The sequence below is a fragment of the Cinclus cinclus genome, chromosome Z (assembly GCF_963662255.1).
Source record: "Cinclus cinclus chromosome Z, bCinCin1.1, whole genome shotgun sequence".
NCBI classification, from domain to species: domain Eukaryota; kingdom Metazoa; phylum Chordata; class Aves; order Passeriformes; family Cinclidae; genus Cinclus; species Cinclus cinclus.
In genome coordinates, this window is record NC_085084.1 from 47910923 (window position 1) to 47936875 (window position 25953).

At 40.7% G+C, this 25953-nt stretch overlaps 1 protein-coding gene across 4 annotated transcripts in view; it reads right to left on the minus strand.

The window, feature by feature from the left end:
* The window catches only part of NTRK2 (neurotrophic receptor tyrosine kinase 2), a 201623-nt gene extending 178556 nt beyond the window's left edge, over nucleotides 1-23067 (minus strand). For all 4 annotated transcript variants that reach the window (XM_062514087.1, XM_062514086.1, XM_062514085.1 and 1 more), the window contains exons 1-3: nucleotides 22859-23067; nucleotides 3849-3923; nucleotides 3541-3612 (exon numbers count right to left, since the gene is read on the minus strand). In XM_062514087.1, coding sequence (XP_062370071.1) covers nucleotides 3541-3612; nucleotides 3849-3923; nucleotides 22859-23067 — 356 coding nt within the window. The remainder of the gene's footprint in view (nucleotides 1-3540; nucleotides 3613-3848; nucleotides 3924-22858) is intronic.
* Nucleotides 23068-25953: the final 2886 nt, after the last annotated feature.

Sequence of the window (25953 nt, forward strand, 5' to 3'; positions counted from 1 at the left end):
TGCACTGACAATATACCATGCATGTGTATTACACAGGTTGATTAAATTACTCTTAACAGCAGATAAGCTTGTAAACTGCTAAAATGAGACTGTCAGCTGACTTGAGTCTAGGACGGAGAAAACACCAAAATTAGATGAGCAAGGCTATTAATTACACTTCAATAGCATCTCTTAGGACATTTATTTTCCTGTTGTTTATGGTATTACTAAAATCTTCTCATGATAGATAATTTTAGAAAGATACTTGGGCTACATAAGCTTTTCCAAGAAAATAAAGAAATAACAAAAAAGAACTTGTGAAAATGTGTGTTAATAAGTTTCTTTTAAACTGGTACTTTTGTATTATTCATAAAATAAATAATACTTTTATATAATGTAGCTCCTTAACTACATAAAATTATTTTTCACAGAACAAGAAAAAGAAAGCTATAATAGCATCATAGCAAAATTAATGCTTATATAGTTACATCAATCTTCAGAAAAATGCTTTTTGTTTCCTTTATGGGATAGTAAAAAAATTGTTTCCAAATAAAATGTAGGACTTCTCAAAGACCTGTACTCACAGATTACCCTTGCAAAATGAAATTCCTTTAGCTCTTAATAGTTTTCACTGTCTCAACCACAACAGGAGCTATGCTTCCTTCATAGGCAGTCAACAGGTTTTTTATTGCTGATGACAAAGAGCCATGATTCACTGGGGCTTTCAGAAACATTTTAGTGTGCATAATGACTTGCCAAAGAAAATAAACAAATGCATTTTGTAGGGGTAACAGATCAGGCATGGTAAAAAATACCTCTATACTTACTGCTTTGTCCTGTGCATCCAGAGAAGTTGCTGACACTTAATATTTTCCATCTTATCTGGGTTTATCCTGTGTCTGCCAACATTACTAAATCTCACCAAAAGAATACAGTATGAGACTGGATAAACTTTTGGTTCATAATGTAAGTACTCTGTATCAAGAATTCATCTATATCAACTGAACAGATGTCAAGTCAGTCTAATTTGATTCTAACAAGGAGCTTCATGAGTTATAGCTCTACCAAAGTCTGCTCACTAGCAGACACATATTCCCAGTTTGAGTGCATGTTCAAAGGAAGATCCTCAAAGTGTTTGAAACACTTTAAAGGTGTCTTATCCAAGTGGATTGTGTAAAGCCTAGTAGCTTACATATGTACAGTGATACTTTTCCCTTAAATGGTAACTTTGATAGGGTCTCTCTGTTCTTTTCAATGGTCAGTTTTCTGAAAACTTGTTTACCTATGTAAGTTTTGATTATAAGCAAACAGTGGAAACAGCCACACTTTGCGACTGCATGAAACCCATTTCCCTAAGGCAACAGTCAAAAAAGTCTCTCAAGAGGATCATACCAGTTTGCACACCTTCTGTTGTGTCTACCTGCCCAGAGAGCTGGAAAGCTCTTCCAAAATTCCATTTATCTTTTTCCAAACTAAACTTGTTATTTCTCACACTGTCCTCATGATCATGGAGAGAGCTGATTGTTTTCCTCCTCATAATTTCTCTTCTTTCAAAGTGAAGATGAGCACAGAAGCATAGAATCATAGAAGAGTTTGGGTTGGAAGGGACCATTAGAGGTGATCTAGGTCCAGCTCTCCAACATCTTCAACTGCACCGGCTTGCTCAGAACCCAGTTCAACGTAACCCTGAATGCTTCCAGGGCTGGGGCATCCACTATGTCTCTGGGAAACTTGTGCCAGTGTTTCATCACCTTATTGTAAAAACCTTCTTCCTTATATCTAATCTAAATCAACCCTCTTTGATTTACAAATCATTATTCTTTGTCCTATTGCAATGGTGTATGTTCCTTTTCAATCTTCTCTTTATTGCCCTAAATATACTCAGGCTCTCAGCCTCCTAATATTATTTACTTTACAAGCTCCTTACAACTCCACGGCTCTTCTCTATAGCATCTTTCAAGATGAGTAGATTTGGTGTCCTAATCTCTCGACAGTATTCCAATAGATTCCCTCACAGCAGATAAAGCAATGGGGAAAAGATGTAAAAATGTAACACAATATTCCTTTTGATCCCAGACTTGAATTTGCTTTGTTCTGCCTCATTGCACAGAGAGAGAATCTCACTTCTCTCCCAGCAGAGTCACTAAATCTTTCTCTGCAAATATGCCCCTCAGACAGCATGTTCTAATTGCATATTTCCACAGCCAGTGCACAAGCACTTGACTTTATGGAGTTTCACAGTTTACAGCCATAATTCACTGAGCAATTTTTACACAGGCAAACACTTGAATTTACTCTGGAATGTACTTCCCTTATATTACCAATTAATTATAGAAAGGTCTTCATTAATGATAATATGATGTAATATAAATTTCACAGGCTCACAAGATCTGGTTCACACTCCTCTGGTGACTGTTCCATATTAAGGGCAGAAATTACCATCTAGGCAGAAAAGGACATTCGCGTCCACTTTCTTACACAAATTAATTGATGCTATTTGGAAAACACAGGTCAGAAAGTGATTCCATCTCATGAGCAAAGCAATCAAATCAAACTGTGTCCTGTTCAACAGTTCTTTCCTTTTACAAGGAAGTATCTTGCAAAGCTAAGGTTTGGTATTATGTCTTTTTAATCTCACTAGTATAAAAGCAAAAGGTTTGGCTAAATGCGAATATATGTTAATGTTCATCTGTTGAAGATGTATGGACTAAGGAACACACTTGGAACATTTGACTAAAACAGGGTACTTGAGAGGAACTGAGCCACTCACATGATCTCAGTGCTTTATTGGATTAGATCCACAGTTTTCCATGTAAGTAACAAAATGAGCTACTCTATGTCTGTCCCACTAGAAAGAACAAAAGTTGTAGGAAGAGAACTTTGATCAGTTTAGCCTTTGCTAAATCTAAAGCATAACAAATCTAGGAAACGCAGTCAAAAGGCTGCACAGGTGCAAGTTCTGCTTCCTGTAGATCCTGAGCTACAAATCACATTTGGGTGTGAAAGCAATGTCATTCCTATATTCTACTCCAGGTGCATTAGTTGCGACCTTGAGCTTTCAAAGTGAATGACCTCTAGGACCTCAGTACTTCAGACAGTCTGATCACAGTCTCTTGGCACATATGCTGATCAAATTATACTAGGTGTGCTCCATGCATGCATTTCCTGCACTGCAGCTGCTAAAATATGTTCAGCTCATCAAATCAGACTAGAACCAGTCAAAACCACGTCACTGAGTGTGATGCACAGTGTGGACATCATACCCTCAAGAGACATACTCTCTGTGTTACAGAACTTACCACAAAAAACACAGTCGAAATATACTATTAGAGGCAGGATAATGAACTGGATGGTCTTTTGACACGTTATGTTTTTATGATGCACCAATTTCTTACCATATATATCTAATTTAAGGGCAATTAACAATAGAAAGTAATTCTAACCCTGTCTTGTTAAAATATTTTTAAATTAAGCAAGTGGTAAGGGAAATAAATTATAAATAAATAAATTAACATGAGCTGGGCAGTTTTGACTGAGAATGCAGATACCATTCTTACTCACATGTACTGTAGGTTCACATTTTTCACAAATGCATGACGGGACACGAATCTTAGGCCTGAATCCACCACAGTCCTAGGAAAATAAATAAAACTGTTAGAATGTTTCATTTAAAATATATGTAATGATAATGTAATGATAATAACTATTAAAATAAGAGTTTGGAGGAAATGTCTACAAGGCTCATCTGCAAGATTTACAACTTTGGTGAGTAACATACAAATTTAGGCATACAGTTTGATAAAGTCTCTACATGCTTCTATAAAAGAAATACAGACAAAATGGCTGTATCAAATGTATCCCATACTCACAGGTTTTTAAGTCCAACATAAAATCCAACCTCATTGTCATTTATACTTTCCAAATTTGGCTGGTTTGCGATATAACTGTTAAAAAAGCAAAATAGAAAGAAGTATGTAAGTGGATCCTTCCATAACTTTGACTGTTCAGAAATCATGCACTGATTTATGGAAGTCAATAGTGATTGCTGACCTACTGCAATTAGTTCTAAGTCCTAATTAGACTAGCTGTAGAGCAAGAGTGCTCCTTAAAATCTCCCTCATCATTTAAATGCTATTTTGTGGAACAGGGGAGCAGTTTATTTTCAAACGGAGAAAATGAAGAAAGCAAGTCAACCTGAAGGCCAAATAAAGGCCAATAAATTACAATGTCAACATTCTCCAAGACACATGTCCTTACCTTGTGGATTTAACAATACCAAAGGGAACAAGTTTAAAAGTAGTACTGGAGTTATCCCCACTTACAAAGAGAGACCAACCCTCATCTTTTCCTTCATGTTGTTAACTTAATCACTTCTTACCCTTCTGATTTTCCCTGACACAAAATAATTTCAGTTCTTTTTACAAGGTGTGGCAGTGGGAAAACTGAGAAAAGAGAGATTGTACTTCATGATGTTATACACATAAGCAGAAATTAAGAGAAGAGAAGCTGCTGTATCAGACTAAAGTACTGAGTCCATTCACATATCCTTAATATCTGCCTGAAAGGTGTGGGCAGGCAAGCCAGTCCTTTGTATTATGACCATGTGAGATCTATGAATACCCAGTGACAACCCATAGAATGGAAATGAAAATGTTAAGGGGTGCCTTGCTAAAGAGTCCACACATTTCAAAATACAAGACCAGTCCCAGAAAAACTTAGAGAGATTGACATGGATTTTCACAAGCATCACAAACTAAACAAAGATGCAGGTTCTCCTAAAATGAATGAGTCTTTCTTTGTTAGAAGAAAGCTTGTCTTCATTCTAAGCATTTTTTTGAACTTATTTAAAGAGAATTCTGGTGAATTAGTAAGAAGACGTATTGCTCTTTCAAAGGCAATCCATGTATGTGAGCCGGTTGTGTTAAGAGAAATTCACTATGTTTATAAATCCCAAGAGAAGCATGAGAATCCCATAAATTGGGTTCGGCTCTCCTCCAAAGCTGCAGTGCTGCCTTGGGCTGTGCTCTTGCCATGCACCAGGAAAAGTAAAAAGTTTCTCCTAATGGCTTCCACTGTCCCTTGGGAAAAAGAAGGGCAGTAAAAAGACAGTGCATGATGCTAGATGGGACACATTACTACAGCATCATATGACATTGACTGCTCTCTGAGAGTTTTCAGAAGAAGATTTAACACAGTGTACCCATTAGAAGATAAGAGTACTTTGTTTTTCATGTTTCCTTTCCTGAATTTTTAAGATAGCTTGATTTTTAGTATGTTAAAAATTACTAATCTATTTTGTTTGGTTGGCTTTTCTGTGGGTTGGCAAGTTTACGTATTTTGCCAAGTAAGAGTGATGAAGTAACATCTAAAAATCTATCAACTTCTTCATCTAAGAGTCCTGCAAGTCAATGAACATACTACCTCTAAACATGGTCTGAAGAACTCATTCTTGAGTAAAGTATCATCCATCTTCTCTGCCACTTGGACCACATAATGCTAAAATAAAGTTATGTAAAAGGTTTCAAAGATACCTTCCTCATCCTGTCCTCAGTAACCAAACAGGAATCCTGTCAAGATCAAATAGAGATAGGGAAATCACACAAGAGCAGGAATTGAGGAAAATGAACAATGAAACACGAAGTGTGAAAAGACTCAGATTTAAAGAAAAGAAACAGCATAATCTACCTAAAAATTAGGCTATCAAAAAAATAAACTAAACCTGACAAACACTGCCAAAATGCAGATCCATCACTTAAACACACGTATCACCCTTCAAAATCTGACATTGCAATTTTAATCACACAAATATTTAAAAAGAGCCACTCACTACAAGAGATTCCAGAACTTGACATATCTTACAGTGTTGCACAAAAATTTGTTAGTGCATTACATCATGTGTTAAACCTCAGTGCAAAATAGTCCAGCTCTGCTGAAGCCAATGAAGCTTTACAATTTACATCAGACAAAAATCTCTGTATGAGCTCACAATCTATACTAGAAGATTCATAATCATCCATTAGGGAATAGAATAAATGGATTATATTTGGGAAATAGTAGTACATGTTTGTGGTATCTTCTTTCCTTCTATTATTGCATGCCTTAGATGAAACCCTAGGTGGGGGAGAGCAGGGCATTCTTTACTCTGAGCTGGTACTGGTTTCTCTAAGATGAGTTAATCCAGTTCCTAGCTGAAGAAACCAAAAGAAACCATTGTTTTTCCACAACCATACTGGTTGGGACCCAGAAGAACTTCTAAGTGCAACTAATTCAATAACTGCTTTGCAATACACTTGTAAGAACACTCTCAGTGAAGAACACAACAGTAAAGCAAAGCTCATGCAGTTGGAAATCCTTGAAAAAATACTGGGCAGATATAATTTACCATGAGCAGGTCATATTCTCTTATGCTTCCTTACTCAATAACAAGTCTGTTTCAAGTTAAGCCTTTGCAGTTATGTCATAGCAGTGAGAAAGAAAAGAATAGAATGATGTAGCTGTACCCTATAAGGGGAAGTTGCTCTTCTGTTTAATTTAGAGAAGGATCTGAAATAAAACCTCTCCCTAACTGAAGTCTATTTTTACCTCCTTCACAACTACTTTACCTTAATGTTACTTATCATCAAACATTAATACTCTAAAAGCTTTGACTTGCAGTGGGCGACACTGAGAAATATAATTTGCTTGCCTGCCCTTAAGAATATCCACCCTATTCTTTAACTGAACATTTTTGCTGTAGCACAAAAGAAAAACATACTGACTCATGGCTGGCTGAAGTCACGTGAAGAGCTTGGAAGCTCCCACTGCACATCACAGCACTGTTGCACTGCCAGAGCCTGGCTGGGTAGCCCCAGACAAACTACATGTATCAGTTCACAAATACTGGCTGCTGCCTCTAAATCAAGCCCTTAGCTGCCTACAAAGCTATTTGCTTGATTATACTGTAGCACTCTGTGCCTCCTTCAATAAGTAATCAGTAAACAATAATTGTCTTCAGACCTTTAATTTAATCTTTCCATTCTAAACTACTGATTAATTCTAATAAAGGCGTTCAGAATAACATACCTAGGTTGCACATTGCAACCTACAATAACATGTTCATCTTGCCACGTTTCAGCTGCTACTGAATGGTGTCAGACACTCACACTTCGCCACTGCTAAAACATTTTGGAAACAATAGTTTAAAATCCTGATCTATAAGATCAACTCCTCCAAGCAAAATCTCCTTTGTGAGGGTGGTCTTCACTTATGCTCATTACAAAAGTAAAAGGAAACAGATTGTGCTTAACATCAGTGAAGCAATATCTGAACTGCAAAAGCATGAAGAGAAAGTGGGTTCTGATCTTTAAATCCATCTAGATTGTTTTGTTCCTAGGTAATTTTAAAAAGGTATTCAACGCCAACTTTCAAATATTTCCTTTACCTGAGTACAAAAAGCCAGCAGAAATCTGCCTTCCTAACTTATTTACTCTATTTCCTCCTGCTTAATATATATTAAGGTATACTACTCCATCTGGAGCTATAAGGACATGCTGGGAAAAAAACTAGCTCATGCTAGTCTTAACAACATAGATGCAAGAAAATAGCACTATAGTGCAGCTCCAGAAGTATTTCTGTTGCCAAAAAACTTCCTTTATGGAAAACATATTTTCTTAACACTCCAAAGAATAAATCAATTTTATGTCTAGCTCTAGTTTGTACAGCTGGGAAAAAAAAATAAATTAATAAACACTCACTGGTGAAATGTTTCTAAACTTTGGGAAAATTTTATATTCCAAACAGTTTTTTCATTAAGTCTTTAGGGAACAAAGGCAGCACACTTCAGACATTGAATTGTCGGTAGATGAATTACCATTTAATGACAGGTCGTATATGTCCCTAGTCTAAACTACTGTGAGAGCAATATGTTAATATTGAGAATTGAACATTGCAAACTTCCCTAGTGCCATATCTTCTTACAAATTCAAATGTCATACCAAGTTCATCAAAAGGTATGCTGAAACTTGGAGGCATTTTCAACAAACATGAGCTGATTCATTGTTTGCATTAAAATTTGCAAACTTGATACAATACTTGATGAAACCTGGTATATTCAAATGGCTTACATATTGTAGCCAGTTGAATTGTGGCCCCTCTGAAACCAAGTTTAAAGTAGTGCTGAAGTAGTATAAACTCACAGTTGGAAAATGAAGAACAGAGCTACACAAGTTGCATATCAGGAATGCAAAGTTTCAGACAGACATAGTCATCAATGCTATAATCTCTGCTCAATCAAGAAATCTTCCTGCAAAGGACCAAGCTTCCTCTAGGAAGGAAACTCCTAACAAACAATGAGCATGATATAGACACCTAAACCCACCAAGTATTCTACAGATATACAAGCTTACTCCAATTATTTTATTCTATTTTGCTCCTCCATCTAGTATCACAGGTGCAAGATTTAACAAAGTTAACTTCAGGAAACAGAAGATCAACTTCTAGATGAGCATGTCCTAACTCAGGAAAGACGTAGTGTGTCAAGACCATCCATGGTGGACTTACCTAGCATTCAAAAATTTTACCAGTGCTTGATTTCTTCCTAAGCTGCCCAGTACTGCCTAAAAAATTCTGAGCAGGTGCTGCAGTGTTTCTCTGGGGGTTTTTTGTTTTGGTTTGGGTTTTTTTGTTTGGTTGGTTTTTGTGGGTTTTTTTTTTTAACCATGGATCACCCTGTATTTCACAAAGAGTGGAAAACTGGTTGCCACAATCACAGGTTCCCTGAGGGCTGTTTCTTCACATTTGGAGTATTTAAACACAAGTCGCAGAAGACTTCAGGAAACAGCTCTCCACTTGCCAGTACAGCAGCTCTGGAGACAGCATAATTAGCTCTGGGATCTTTCTTTACAGACACAGGCAAATTTATTCAGCAAATCCTGCGCTATACACATCTCATACTCAGGTAGTGCATTGTTCAGAACAACCTGGAACTCACCATCTCACAGGCAATGTCAGAGATTAGTTAATTTCAAAAATTCCCCATTCTTGGTGTATGGATGTGTCAACTGCCAGGAGGCAACAGGGCCCAGGCAATTTACCCCACAGCAGCATACCATTCTTCAATAAGTAACACATAGCTGCCATTGCAAATTGATTCTCCAAAGCCATCATCTTGAACACAACTAGTGCCAACCCACCATTTTAAAGCAGAAGAAAATGGCAATTCAGTGTAGATATCAGTCTTGTTTTGGCACTGCAGGAGCAGATCTGTGCTCTTCCTTATGACTACAATTGCCTGGGAAATAGGAAGTCCATGGTTTTCCAGCCAACTTTAGTACCCACTTTACAGCATGAAGACAAAAGTAAAAATAAATTAATATGCCTGGAATGTAAAGTTTAAAGAAAGTTACTCTAAGGCAGAAAAAAGAAATGTAATGCACCCTTACATTTCTGGTTTTTCTTCAAGGTGTTTGTTTTATTCTCTTCAAATAGCAGACTACCAAATCAAGCAGACTCTCAAGACATTTCATGCAGCTTTCCAAATTTAAGATTTATGCTCTTGATGAGCTCCACCTTCAGAATTATTTTGCCCCCAAAATGCATGCAAGAGCTTACTGAAGTATTTTCTCCATTTATAGACCAGTCTTCCCCTTTGAGATGCCCAGGTTTGTACACTCAATATTGGATCAAGATATGAATTTTTGATGTTTTTCCAGGAGTACACGACAGCTACAGACTTGTTTTTCCTTAGATATTTTGCAAATGTTGGTATTCCTTTTTATTGTCAGAAGACCAAGCAATGACCTATTTATTCTAAAAGATATATCCTAATCTCTGACCTTATACTTATCTTCAAAACACATTTTCATCCCCTGTGTATGAAATAATCTACGCAGATTGCTAGGAAGAGGCTTTAACTCCCATACAGACCCTTTATAATATATATGCTAAAAAACACTCAGTAAATTAACATACAAAAGGATAGTAGTGAATGTGGCTTTCTATTATTTCTCAAAAGAAAGCAGTCAAAAGACTAATATTTATTATAATTGTTGTTGATGATGTTATTATTTCCTTGCAAGGATGAAAGAGCATCTTAAATGAATGAATAAATACAAGTTTATGTGGCAGTTCTTTCTCCTGTAGAACCACCTAGTCTTCAAAAAGTAGCAATGCCAATACTCTTTTCAGCACTTGCATACACCATCACTATAGCTGTCACTGGCCTTGATGCAAATGAGAATGGGAAAACATCCATTCCACAAGAGCACAGTAAGATTTCAGACAATTATCCCTCATATGTATCTTTTAAGTCCCTCAGTGAATCACAACATTAAAGTTTCTTGGTTGCTGTCAAAACCTTGGTATTCTCTTCCTTTCAGGTGCCCATACTCAGACAATGATTTTTCTGGAAGACATGTCTTAGGTATCTGCGCATCTTTCAGAATTAGATGGCACTTCTGACATAAATCAATATCTCCCTCAACAGTTTTTTCCTATCTCTGGATTCTGACGTATTCAGTATTCCTTGACTCTTTCATTCAACATAAGACATTCCTTCTGAAATCTCCTTTGAAGTCAGTCTTCTCCCACATATACAATTCCCTCTGTCTGACATTAATATTTGGCTTTATTCAGTTTAAAATTACTGACTATTAGAATATCAAATACTACAATCAATCTGCTCTGGATCATTGGATCATCAAGACATATATCTGCACCTGCTACCCTGTTTACTGTCTCATTCACTGCATACAGTGCACTTCATGCCAGGTACAGATCAAAAGTCAGTACTTCCAAATGGTGGAGTAAAGACCCAAAACCTAAAGCCATCCATCCAGGAAGATCCATCTATATCCTGTTAATTTAATAAATTTGCTGAATAATTTGACTCCTGACATCTCCAAAAATATTCCTCTTTCCATTAGCCAGCAAAAGGTTTATTTCTTCTCCTTTTAAGTCCTGAGAGACTATATATGATCATAACCTCTAACCCTTTTCTGTGCAATTATTACATAGAGAACCCAATAAGTATATGTTTTTTCCATTTTGCAAATGATACCATCTGCTGCCATGGTTCACAATTGGTTTCCTAGACTCCATTCCAAGACCTGTGAAACATCTTCTGTAGCCCATATCACACATCTGTGTCTTCTCCAAGACACTCTGGTCTTTTAATGAAAAACATACATGACAAGAACTTTACATTATGTTACTGTAATAATGTGAAAGGGTTCCAAAAGGGTTATGGATTGTCCTTTTCATGTTTACCTCACTCTGTCTAGCAACAGAACATGTTGCCACCTTCTATATGTTGACACCAATCTTACCACTTAAATTTAGCCTATGCATTTTTCAGAGAGAGTTTCAACATTTGTATTACCATTCAGAGCATTCTTCACCATTTCACATTTATGTGCTCTTCACAGTTTCCCACTTTATTTTATCACATTTATTTACATTACAGTATAGTCCACTTTTCATTGTAGCTGGCCAAGCTTTTGAATTCATTGCTTCTTCCATTTGCATTTTTCCACTTGGGGAATCATGTTCTTCATTTAATATAAGAAGTTTCTTAATTGTACTGCATATATTAGCATAATGATGTGTTTATTACACTTTCCGCACAATTGTCAGAATCCAGAGTATTTCTAATACTTGTGATGACTGCCACATTGCTGCTACTCTTACTTTCCTGTACTTTCCATATTCCTGTACTAGACCAGTTTGATTCTGAGCAAATTCTCTCTCTCAATGATACACCCAGACAACCATCCTGTGTCTTTGAGTTTTCTCTATGTATTTCTGTTTGTTCTGCTATGTGTAATATGCAATGCTCCTTCTAGACTTGTATTGAAAGGCAGCTTGCACTTAAAGGCTGCTCATGTCTGTATTTGTTGCTATGCTTTGGAAATAAAAGGAAAATACACTCTTTTGGAAGCATTCATTTTAGTTATATTATTATATATTATTACATTATTATAATATTGTATGTTATATATTACATATTACAGTTTCAAATCTTAGATCACCTTCTCTACCATTTTACCTTCAAGTGTAATTCTTACCCTGCATGTACCTCTTTCACAAAGTGACATCTTTAGCTAGTCTTCAATCTTCTTCACTGCCTTTGAAAAGCTGCCTTCTCCCCACCACCACTACTTTCACAGCACTCTTCATTTACTTTTACAGCTTTTGTCCCTGCCACTGCTTATGAGTAGAGTAGTACTTCTGTCATCCTCCATTCTATTTCTGCTTTTGGTTCTCATGACTGCACCCCAGTACCAGACAGACCTTTCAGCATTCCTCCATCCTACACATCCTCTGCAGCAGTGTCCCTGGCCCAAGACATAGGTGGTGATGGTGAAGTGTTCACCTGTAAATATAAGATAGATTGGTATTTGGATAATACCTCCAACTCTTGGGACTCTCAACTCCTAAAATTTTCATTTTAGACAGTGTGAAGAGTAACACTGCTACAAGTTAAACTGTTTATTAAAACTCATGAGACCATGCAGAAGTGTTCTAAGACAGGCAAAGACTCTGCATGTAACCAAACCATGCAACAGAAAGAACTGTCCTTTGTTAATGCAGACAGGAATGCCACAAAGAGTTGGGAGAAATGTTAAGAGTGGGAAAGGAAGAGTCTTTCTTCCACCTACACCATCCTCTAAGGCAAGGTGTATCTATTTCTGCATCTGTGCTACCTTCGTGTCCCCTAAATGGCATAAGCTTCAGGCAGCAACACAGTCAAAGCACACAGACATGATCCAGGATTTGCAGTGGTGTCTATAGCAGAAATAATTTCCAGCATTAATATTTTCTACTTAGGTGTCTTGATGTCACATGGATTTGTGCCGATTCAAAATGTTTGTAATGTTGAAATTTTGTTATATTTATAAATAATGGCAAAAGCATCACCAGGAAGTCAAGGGAGGGAATTGCTCTGCTTTACTCTGCACTGGCTGCATCTTGAATATTGTGTGCAGTTTTGGGCACCACAGCATAAGAACAATATTAAAGTATTAGAGACCATCCAGAGGACAGCAACAAAGATGGTGAAGGGTCTTGAGGAGAAGCTGTGTGAGGAACAGCTAAGGTCACTTGGTCTGGAGGAGACTGAGGACAGACCTCACTGCAGTTACAACTTCTTCAGGATGGAAAGAGGAGGGGCAGGCACTGATCTCTGCTCTGTAGTGACCAGTGACAGGACCTGAGGGAATGGCCTGAAGTTGTGTCTCAAGAGGTTTAGTTTGGGTATCAGAAAAAGGCTTTTCAAACAGAGGGTGTTTGGGCACTGGAGCTGGTTTCCCAAGGAAAGTGGTCACAGCACCTGCCTGACAGAGGTCAAGAAGTGTTTGGACAATGCTCTCAGGCACATGGTGTGACTCTTGGGGATAGTGCTGTGCAGGGCCAAGAGCTGGACAGGATGCTCCTTGAGGATCCCTCTCAAATCAATATATTCTGTAATTCCATGATACGTGCACAACACAGTCTTAGAAATATGCTTACTTACTTCCACTCTAAACTTAAAGCCCTTAAAACCCATATGCACATTACAGTTAGACCCACAGAGCCAACCAAACTGCTCCTGGCTGGAGGGTACAGTATATATGTTTACCAGGTGAAGATCACCGTATGCATAATATGTTCCAAGACCTGTTTCTGAAAATCAGAAGAGGCAAGATTGGAGAGGAGAATAGGAGATGGCTATGCAATAGACTATTCACCCACCTAGTGGGTGGGGGAAAAAAAAAAAAAAAGACATCTTTTTATGATGTTGACGACCACAGATTTGGAAGAAATGCTGTAAATAATGATCCAGTGGCATCTGGGGTACCAGATTCAATTTCTTCCCCTTCCAAAGGAAATATGATTCCACTCTCTCAGAAGATACCATATTTACAAAGCCATCTGAAAGAGGGCAATCTCCACCTTACCTGTTTGTGCTGTTCGCATTTTTGCAGTAATTGAACACTCAGTGAAGTAGGAGCAGAATCCAACTGTGTCACTACACAAATAAGCATCACAGCTTCTTAGCTAAACAGACTGTCCTGCTCTCTGACACAAAATCACATTTGAATATTCTATGCCAAGGAAGGCAACTCAGACAGGAAGAACCAAGGCAAGCCCACATCTGTACACCATACAGGACCAGCAGTTACGATGCTGACATGCAAGACCTTAGTTCAGACCCATGCTCTGCTTCTTGCAGAGCAGCTTTTCACATACATGCTGAAATGGTTTGCCTGGGACCACAAAATCAGTTTATTCCACAATATGACCCTGCTTGCTAAAAAGAAGGTCTTGTTTTTGCCCCTCACCCCTGTGAACTAAGTCCCTAGTGTTTTCTTAATAGTCAGTAGAGATGGGAGGAGATGACCGAATGTGGTAATTTGCAGTGGAAATCAAATTTAACCTCCTGAATCACTTCCTGGAAGAAGAGCACCCTCCATTGTGGAGAGTAGCCAGTTAAGTCCTCACTACACAGCTAGTAGGGAGTTGCCAGGTTTTCAACGACAAGACCTGGGGCAGCGCCAGACATGATTAGTAGGTCCAGTGCATGATACCCAGAACACATGCTGTGGAAAGGTCTCCTAGTCCATGTCCAGTAAGTCTGACATGCCCAGTTATGTGCACATGATTTATTTGCATATGCTTGCCATGTTGTCTGGCATTCAGAAAAACAAGACAGTTGTTGCAAAAGAATGGGAAGTCACACACTATGCACTCTTCACATGCATCTTATTGTGCAATGTGGGGTCCCTGTGCTCCACAAGATACTTACTGAATACAGCCTTACTTAGTTTTACAGGTATGGTTAGGAAATTAAAAGAGTAAAACTAATTTCATTTACATCTAAAACTGGAAGACTTATTCTGGCTCACCTGTCAAACCAAGAGGAAAAATAGATAACTTTTCCAGCCTCAGCTACAGTTTGGTGACAGATCCTTCCATAAGGATCTCAGTAGTGTTGCCATTTCACTGCTGTCTGTTTCAGCAATAGATTGACTTAGTTTTGATTCATGCCTTGCTTTTCTTTTATTTATACATCAGACATCTGAATACAATGAGCCATGTATCCTCTATGAATCTGTCGCAGGAGTTCCAACTTTTTTTGCATGAGGAGAAAAGCAAAATTATCTAAAATGATGTAAAAAGCTCCTTCATGAAATACTCAATCTTAGCTTCCACTTACCTCAACATAATTAGCATTCATACAGAATGAAAACACGTGAGAGACAAAAAAATTGCAAGTCAAAACCACATCAAGCAATCAAGCAACAAGCCACATCTCTTCCAAAATCAAAAAAGGCAGGGGAATGCCTGAATCGAGGTTCCTTTCGTCCTTCACATACATACTCTAAACTATGCTGGTGAAACACTAACTCCATTCATTTTTGTCACTGACTTTACATAGGCCAGGATCTCAGCCTTAGCTTCCCCCTGAAATAAAAAGCATCTAACCACCTTTGCTTTAGCAAAGTAAAGTTCAAGTTACACTACTCAACGATTACAATCTCTCAAAATGCCTCCAGAAATACCTTGGACACCTTTGGCCTTCTTCTTTCCATTTTATCTTTCTTCTAAAGAAAAAGAAATCTCATTGCTTCAGGCCTTGTCTAGGAAAAAAGAAAGTTGACCTGAAACCTGATCTCCAAGAATATATCCTACAATTAAAACAGAGCACAGAAACGTATATGGTTGAATTGGTATTAAAAATACTTAAGTTTCAGCTACAGTCTTGGTCCATGATTAACACTCGATGCAGGTAATTTTCTTACAAGAAAATAATAAAAAATAAATGCAGAATTTCCATGGTGTGTCTCCTTTCCAGTAAGTCCACTACAATTGTGCAATGTGATCATGAGATAATTTGGAGTTCAACACCTTGCATGGAGGAAGCAGGGCAGCAAGTGCAATTGAAATCCTGGATTTCAGGAGAGGTAACTTTAGCCTCTTCAGAGACCTCCTTGGAAGAATGCCATGGGAACAGGCTCTGCAGAGAAAGGGGTCCAAGATAGCTGGTCAATAAATATTCAAGCATCACTTCCTCCAGGCTCAAGACCAGTGCATCCTGGTGAGTAAGAAATGGAGCAAAGACGGCAAGACAGCTGCATAGATGAGCAAAAAATCCCTGTCTAAAGTGAAGCACCAGCAGGAGATACACAGGAAGTGAAAGCAGCAAGAGGACACTTGGAACAAATAAAAAAATGATGTTCTGGTGAGATGCATTCACAAGTGCTGAGGGAGCTGGCATAGCTGGGCTGCTTGAAGTTGTCTTGGAGTAGTCATGGCGATCAGAAGTGTCTGAGAAATGGAAGAAAGTAAATGTCACCCTAGTCTTCAAAATGGGCAAGAAGGAGGACCCAGAGAGCTACTGGCCAGCCAGCCCCACCTTGATCCCTGGAAACATGATGAAGTGCCTAATTCTGGAAGCCATCTTTATCCACATGGATGCCAAAAAGCTTTTCAGAATTAGCATGGATTCAGCAAAGAGGAATCATGCTTGACCAACCTGATTGCTTTCTATGATGGGACAACTGCCTGGATAGATGATGGCAAAGCAGTGGCTATTGTCTATCCTGACTTCAGTAAGGCTTTAGATCCAATCTCATATGATACCTCAATAGGCAAGTTTGGGAAGTGCAAACTAAATGAGTGGACAGTGAAGTGGATTGAGAGCTGGCTGAACGGCACATCCGAAAGAACTGCAATCAGTGACACAAGGTATAGCTGGGGACTCATCACAAGTGGTATACCCCAAGGGTCAATACTAGGCCCAGCATTGCTTGATTTGCTCCTCAGTGATTTGGACAAAGAGACAGATGCCTCCTCAGCAGGACACTGATGACACAAGGCAGGGAGCAGTGGCTGATACCCCCAGAGTGTAGCCTTGACAGGATGGAGAGATGGGCAGAAAAGATCTGTCTAAAATTCACCAAAGGCAAAATAAAGGAGGGTCCTGCACTGGGGAGGAATGACCCCAAGCACCAACACAGGCTGGGGACTGATCTACTGGAAGGCAGCTCTGTGGAGAAGAACCTGGGGCTCCTGTGGACAGCAAGCTGTCCATGAGCCAGCAGTGTGCCCTGGTGGCCAAGAAGGCCAGTGGTGGCCTGGGGTGCATTAGGAAGAGCATTGCCAGCAGGACAAGAGGGGTGATCCTGTCCTTCTATTCAGCCCTGGTGAGGCACATCTGGAGTGCCAGTTCTGGGCTCCTCAGGGCAAGAGTGGAATGGACCTCCTGGGAGACACCAGCAGAGAGCTGTGAACATGATTAAGAGACTGGAGCACCTCCTATACATGGAAAGGTGGAGGAAGATGGGCCTATTCAGCCTTGAGAAATCACTTAGAGATGATCTTATCAATGAACGTAAGTACGTGAAAGAACAATATCAACAGGACAAAACCAGGCTTGCCTGGGTGGTGCTGAGCAATAGGATAAAGGCAATGGGCAGAAACTGATGCACATAAAGTTTCACCTGAACATGAGGAAGAACTTTACTGCATGGGTGGCCAGCACTGCAACAGATTGCCTGGAAAGGTTGTGGAGTCTACCTCATGGGAGATATTCAAGAAGAACCTGGATGCAATGCTGTGCCATGTGCTCTAGCAGACCCTTCTTGATCAAGGGATTTGGACCAAATGATCCCACCAGTGGTCCCTTTCAACCTAACCCATTCTCTGATCCTGTGATACTGTAATATTACATCTAATAGTACACATGTAAGAACACAGAATCTCCATATGTGCATTTCAGGACAGGCAGTAGTTAGGTTTGCCTTTGCAGTTTCTGAAAACATTGGTTCACAATCAACCAGGAATAAAGATGCATCCCAATTATATATGACACATATAATTTAACAGCAGTGATGTACTACATACATCTGGATGAAGAAATCTTCACAAACCTAACAGCATCCTGTTAAAAAAGCATATTCACAACCCCAGAAACAGAAGATTCGAAACCCCTCTGGATTTATATCTCCATTTCAAATGCATGTAAATTAGTGAATTTATACAATCTGCTTTGCTTTTTAAAGAACAGTTTTAAAGAGCAGTTTTTCAGAGGTAACAAGCTAAATATACATTTGACATCAACAACACACTGAAGCAGTTTTAGAGTTCTTTACTCTTCTGTTACCTGCTATACTTCTACTCAGGCAAGGCTATCTGGATGACCACCTTAAGGGCCATACTCCTAGACATTTGTGTAGTGACAGATGACAAACACAGGTGAAAGAGAACTGCAATCCAAAAAAAAAAAAAAAAAAAAAAAAGAGAGGGGTGGGGAAAGTGCAAGATAGGGGAAAGAGATAGGGGATATTAAGGAGGGATCCCTCTTTACTTTCAAATGAAAACCAAAATGGAGAAATAATCAGGCCCATGTTCATTTACATAAAATTTTTTCTCTACAGTGATTAGGCATCCAGAATATTGCTAAGCTACTTTCTCTGTTACACTTGTCAGCATAAAAATAATGGAGAAAAAATAGAACCTGAGAAATCTGGAAAATGCCATCCTAAAGATATCACAGGCTGCACTGCCAAGCCCTATTTTCTCATTAGTATGGAAATAAATGGAAGTTTCTTGAAAACAATATGTTCAAGACCAAATCTTTCATTTCAGTATATACATCCCAAACCTCTCTCAAAACTCTTGAGTGACCAAAGATACTGAGGGAGCTACAGTGCTCCTGACACCCTGCCCAACACTGACTGCCTCCTGAAGGATGATGCTGTCTTGTAGCCTCATGAGCTGTTTTGTCTCTGCCTGATTGAGATAACTTCAATGGAAACCCTCATGAGCCCCATCAGTCCTCACAAACCAGAAGGGCAGTGTCAAGAGCAAGATAAACGAAAGATTCCCTGGGAGCAAAAAAAAGAACAAAATTGAATGTTTTGTGATCCTGGAGTATTTTTAGAGCCCAGAAATTACAAAATTGATTTTCACAGTGCTTACTTTTAACTCACCTTAACCAATTACCTGGATCTTTAAAGGAAGTTTAAAATTACACAAAAGGACAAATTCCTAAAGGAAGATATTACATCACCACTGTCCAAAATGCCTTTAATAATTTGTAGCCTGGTGCCTTATATTTTATTATACAATTCCAAGTCACTAGAAATAACTTCTCAACCCAGCCAAGTCATGCAACGATGCATAGCCAGAAGTTGCTTTGAGGAGGAAGGGGCTAGAGGCTGAGGAGCCTTGTAGACAGTTTTATATGACATTAAATCTACAACAGTCTCAAAATCTAGAACAAAAAAGACTCAAAATACCAACAGCTCTGAGCTTCAATGAATTTAAACATGCCCCTTTTTTTTAGCAGAAGCTCACATGACTTGTTAAATAATTTACTCCATAAATTACTTATCCTGTCTTACTTATTAACAATTCTAGAGTGCTTTATATAACTGCATTAGAAATTTATTTTGTGGTTTTGAAACATACGCAATACACAATCACCTCTCTTTTAACAGGCAAGATCTTAAATCTCGCCTACTATTTAGTTGGCAAGCAGTTGTTCTTGAAAAACACCAATTAATTTCAAACCTCATTCACCTGAATAATCATAAGTAAACATATTAATGACTTGATAGCAGACCTGTGAAGCTAGGCCAGGAATATACTTGTGCTGCAAGATGTCACTTTTAAATCAAAATCTTTGAAGAGTCATGTACACTGAGATACAACAGCAATATATTTTCCCTAATGAAAAATTATTGCTGCAGTCCTTTTACAAGAAGTTCTGACCACTCTAAAAATTTCTTATTTACTATCTTATTAATATTTTTGCATGAGTTATCTTGACAAGGCCTACTTATTTGCCATTGTGTCTACAACGCATGGATTTTACAAAACTGATGAAATAATTTTGCTTTTGTCACTGCTGGTCCTTGGCTTTTAATGTATCAATGACTGATACAATTTATCCTAATGCAGGGTCTCACTCTGGAGTTCAATTTATGTCAAATAATAACAGAGTGGCCAAACAATTATTACAAGTACAGTCCCTTAGGATAAGCACTGCTACTTGCTTTCCAGATAAAGACCTACCCACATCATCCTCTTAACCAATGGGGCAAATCTGAAATCTGTCTTGTTTACCGTAGTAGAAAACTAGGCAAAAAGAGCCAGGAAGGGAAAGAGTGAGAGAGATGACTAAGCAAGCACCAGACATAAATACTCTTTGCCCTCCCACACCAAGTTTCAGCAGCTGGCCTTCATAGGGCTGATGCAGAAGTACCCTCCCCATAGATTTGGATGCTGGATCCAAGCAGGAATCTAGAAATAGCTGGACTGGGACAAGACTGATTATAAACTCTAAAGCACAATCCACCTGAGGACCAAAAGAGAGGTAAAGCACCTGGGTGTTAAGTGGTGGGGGCTGTCAGATAGATGGTACGATATCTCTGTTATTCCTGCTGTACCATCCCATCTTTTTCCATCTCTTAAAGGCAAGTGAAAGGCCCAGGCTGCCCACTCACATCCTGCCATCCACCTGGCCCACAGCCAATCCTCTGCACCATGGGCTTCACATACACACCCTGACCATGCAGTTACCCTAGCATTCCCTGTGGATGGGGTAAGGAACTGAACTCAGGACCCATGCCCTGGGTGCCTGTGGATGTTTTGCCGAGGACAACAGGATCCATTCCTGTCAAGACCAGGACATAACCAACAAGCGAAGGACTGATTTCCATAGATACTCAGGAAATGCATGTGAATAAATTCTTCAAATTAATTGTTTTATATTTCTCGCATGTTACTTATACCAAGAGTAGTTCCACCAGAGACCAATGGAATGTATCTTCAGAGCACAGAAAAGAATAACCAGGCCTGAAGCTACACAAGTGAAATGCAACACTCCAGTCTCTTAAACCTGTTTCTTAGCTAGAACTGAGCAAGATATGTGGTGTTAAAAATGGTTTGACAATCTTTACCTACTGTATTAGAACTGCTTCTGTATGTACTTAATGTTTACAGAGCTCACACGATTAAATAACATGACAGCTACTGCAGTTCAATTTTTAGTTTTCTATAAACTAATTAAAGGGTCTCTGTGTTTTATGTTAAAAGCATGCATGAAAAGATCATCTTAAATACGTGCAACAGCATCTCCTGAGAAATCCATGACTCAAAATTATTTTTAGATCACCAAACACAACAATGTGCAATGTCACAGAATGATACAGTAAAACCAAAAAGAACTGTAAAGAAAATGATGCTCAAAAAGCCCTGAAAAATTAAAGCCAAAAGTATCAATGCAAAATAATGAGCCATGTTTTAAGTTGATCATGGAAAAAAGCATATTTGCCATATGTGTTTTCTGTTCTGGCCTTTCAAACCAGAGATTAAATTCTAGAGGAAAATTACTGTTACTTCTAAACAGAATGCACTGAATAAAAAGGCTACCAAAGCCTACAAAAATGATCACAGATGCATAGCTCAAAGTATTTTTTTTTTCTATTTATGCAATCTACAGAATATTGCACAAACATCTGAATCATTAACAGTTGTAACTCAGAAAGACCATTTCTTTATCACAGGTCCTAAAAAATCTCCCAAAGGTAGGCCGTACATGAGTAGTAGAAATGAATGCCTCCAGCTTTTCCCCCAAGCACATGCAGGGAAATGCAGCAAATTGACTTCAACGAACTGCAGGAATGTCACCTAAAGGCTAGAATTTATTCCAAACTCACACCGTATTTCACAGTACTTTTTATTTCTTCTAAAAGACACTGAAAAACAGAAGAAGAATGGAGAATACAAATAGAGAGAAATCTGAATAGATTTGGGGGAAATATATGGTATTTTTATACTAAATACCACAGAAAGCAATTAAAAAACAGGGATAAGGAAATACAAACAAATGAGCTTGTGAAGGTTTTTTTCCCAAGATCTATCATCTACACATCCAGTACCCAAATTTTTTGTTCTGCAAGAGGTATTCTTAGGCAACGTACATGAATACCATGGTGCTCTGAGCTGTGAAATGATGCAGGATTTAACACGAAAAGCTACAGAACACCCTCACCAAATACTGACTTCGAGGCCAACAAGGATGGAAGCACCACATGGGAATGAGAGGAGAAAACTTTTTTCCTCACGGTTAATTAGGGTTCTCTAATTCCCTCCCAGATGCTGACAAGGAGCTCTATGTTCATTTCTCTGAAGGTTTTGTATTTTTACCTTCCAGCCACCTCCACTGAGAAGGTCAAAGCAGGCTCGCATTCCTACGGTTAGGGCATGAAAGGCAGTTTGCTGTCACTTTCTGCCGCATCTCTTCCTTTACTTTTTTTTTTTTTTTTTTGGTACAAAAATAAAAGAGGAGAAATCTGGGGAGAAGGGGAAGCCACCCACCAAAACTCGGTTCGCAGCGATAAACTGAGGGAACGAAAGGTAAAAAAAAAAAAAAAAAAAAAAAAAAAAAAAAAAAAAAAAAAACAGCAAAGCAAAACAAAACAAAAAAGAAAAAAACCTACAAGAAGTAGGAAAAACCCACCGTTTGATAATACCTGCTGCCGCCGCAGAGGCGCGGGCTGAGCGGTGCGCAGCCCCCGGCAGCAGCTGGGGTAAGGGTCGGAGGCGAAACCCCAGCCTCGTCCCGCTCCCCGGCCGCCCCGCGGTCCCGTCGCAGCCGGCGCCGACCCCCGCCCCGGTCCCCGCGATCTGCATCGCGAACAATTAGGATTCATCATCTAAACGGGCTAGCAGCGGCAGCTCTGGTAAGCCGCGTCCAAATAAAATCTCACAGGGCTTTCAGCCTTCCAGCCACTGCATCTGCCCGCGGAGCAAGAGCCTCTAGGCGTGGGTCAGTTCCCCGCCGCCCCCGCCCGTAGCTTCCCCCGCCTGCTCCGGCCCGCCGCCCCCGCGCCCGGCGCCGGGCCGTACTCACATCTCGGTAACATTGTCGCCCTCGGCGCTCCTCTGCGGCACGGGGAAGGAGGCGATGCCCGGCGACGATCCCGTGCACCAGATCCGCCAAGAGCTGCACCCGCAGGACGCGGGGCAGCCCAGCGCGCCCGGCCAGCAGCCCAGCACCAGGCAGCACAAGCCCCACAGCCGCGCCAGGCCGGGCCCCGGCCTCCGCCGCCAGGACACCATGCTCACTCCAGCACTGCCCCGACGGCCTCCTCCTGCTCCCGCCGCCGCCGCCGCCGCTGCCGGGGCGCACGGCCGGAGGGCGAGCAGCCTTCCGCGCCGCGGGCGGGCACCCCAAGACCGGGGCTCACATGGGCGCACCGCAGCCGCAGCCACGGGCGCCCCGCGGCGCTGACCGCCCCGGGCGCTGCGCGGGGCGGCGGGGGCCGGAGCTGGGCGCCGCGGCGGACTGGGGCGAGCGGGGCCTCCGGCGCGGCGCCGCACCTGCCCCTGGCCCCGCGGGCGGACGGCAGCACCGCCTGCCCCCTCGGCTGCTGCCGATGATGCTGCAAAACGCGCGGGGCGGCGGGGGCAGGTGGCGGAGGCTGCGCTCCTATCTGCGGGTGCTCGGGCGGCCGCTGCCCGCCGGAGGGACGGCGAGCGGGCGGCGAGGGAGGCGCGGCGAGCGGCGGCGGGGCTCAGAGCTCCGCGTTCGCCCCTTTACGCACCGTCTCCTCCTCCCTCCAGCTGATAATAAAGCAGCTCCGGCTCCTGCTCCAGCCCAAGACGGGGAGCTGCCGGCAAAGTGACGTGGGGCTGACGCAGAGAGGGGCAGAAACTCCACAAAATGAGCCTGAAATAAAAATGAAAAAAAAAAAAAAAAAAGACAAGGGAGGGAGGAGGGGGGAGCGGGGGAAAGGGAGGGTGCCGAAGAGCAGATACCAATAGGCAGCCTGATCTTGAGCTTTCAGCCTCGCACGTACATACACACACACACTCATACAGGCGTACACGCACCCCGCGGGATGGGCAGCGCGCCGCCGCCTGCGCGGACTGTGAGCCCCGCCGGGCGGACGGAGGCACCGTGCCGAGAGGCACCTGGCAAGCCCGCCAGGGCGAGGGCTCGGCATCGGGTGATATACGGGGATGGCGCGAGAACCCCGGGATGTGCGACCCTAAAACATCTTGTTTCCCCCTTGACAGCTCCGCGGTCGGGGCTGCTTTTCGGTTTTCTGCCCCCACCCCCGTTGCGGGTTTCCGCAGCGCTGCCGGTGCGCCGGATCCCGCCGCAGTGCCCCGCGCTGAGCGCTCCGCAGGCGCCACCGCGCGTCCCGCGGCCGCCGTGCACCGCCCGGCCCGGCCCGCGCCCCGCCGCGCAGCCCCGGCCGCCACTCCGGCCCCCAGGCGCCGGGGGGACGGAACAAGACACAGCGAGAAGTTATCATTTCCGCGCATCGAGGCTGAGGCAAGTCTGAGTGGCATACGTGTGTCACGTATTCGCAGGTGCAAAGAGCAGCTGATCTGGGATGCTCTTCCCTTGCCGTTTCCGAGATTCTGTGCTTTGTCGTGCACAAGACAGGTAGCCCCTCAGCTGTGATGACAGGTTCTCTGCTTAACACTTTACCGTTAAGTATAAAGACGTTGATGGCTCTTTCTTGCCTAATTACCCAAGCCGAGTATTTTGAAATTACTAAATCAGGGCGAATTAAAGAAGAAAAGGTTACAGAATTCCTATTACAAAGGTAAAGAGTGAACAGTTAATACAGTGTTAAAAAGTGCTCAGAGATCAATTTGACATGACATTTACTAATTGAGAACACACTCCATTCTATTTGCATCTGCTCAGGCTAACAGGAAAATCCACATCTTACTAGGCGTCTTTATAGGTCTGGCAGGGGTTGATTTTGTTTTAAAATAGCATCCTACTAAGAAAGTCATAGCCATACCTAGCTGAAACACACTGTACAGAAATAATATACCTCCCCATCAAGCAACAAATGCAGACTCTACAAAAACACATAATCAAAAATATTGTCAGTCTTGCTATTTTTTTTAACCAAAGTTACTGAAGTTTAAGTAAAATTGTTGTATACATACTCAGAATACACTGCCTGTCTATGAACTTCACTCTGTGAAGGCCTCTCTATGTTGTTCAGCACTTTGTTCTTTCTAAATAAAACACAAGAAAGATAAAGAGAGTCCAAATTAATAACAAAGCTAATTATACTGCATAAAAATATGGAAGGACCTTTTGTCTACATCTAACACATTTTTTTTGAAAGGCACTAATAAATTTAAAGTGTTTCTCTAAATGAAATATTTATGGAAGGGTAGCAAGTAGGATTAAAATGTCATACAGCAATCTTCTAGAGGTAAAAGTTGGTGATTTTTAAAGGATTTGGAGAAAAGAGAGACAGAAAAATTCATATCATAAACTGCAATATGATTAAAATTAGAAAATACCTTGAGAAAGAGCCCTGATGCAGGATGGAAATGCAATTTTGAAACCTGTAAGTTGCTGCAACATTCGCATTACTGTTCTCAAGCCAAGGCTCCCTAGAGCTTTGGAAAATATGCTTTATTCTCTCTCTCTCTCTTAGAGGAAGACAAAGACATCACCTCTTTAGGGCAATAAGTACCCATTTTAACTGTCCTGGTGATTTTATAGCAAGCTCACATTTTTCTAATCATATATAGGCACATGCTGAATATTATTCTCTCACAGACATCTCTGTTTTCTGTGAATCTGTGAAACTGAGGAGTTGTCAAAGAAGTTTTACAGTTGGATCAAACCATGCAGTTGCACAAAATTGGCTAAGTAGATAATTCACAAGCGCTGAAAATTTAAAGATCTGTAGGCCAGATCATACATTTGTAAGGCTGCAGATCGGTGTTGAATAAAGCTAGAGGCAACACTTGGAAAAGGGTATAATCACCTGTTGTGGTAAACATCAGTTTATATTTGCTGTCATTCAAAAGATTTCTCATAGGAGTATTGCTGAACTGTACAGTAATCTTGTCTTAGAAGGTTTGTGACACATAGATTTCTGCATGACAATACCAAAAATTACCAGGTGTGAAAATATGCTGGTAAAATTACCAAATACTGTTGAAAAATCTATTTTCCTC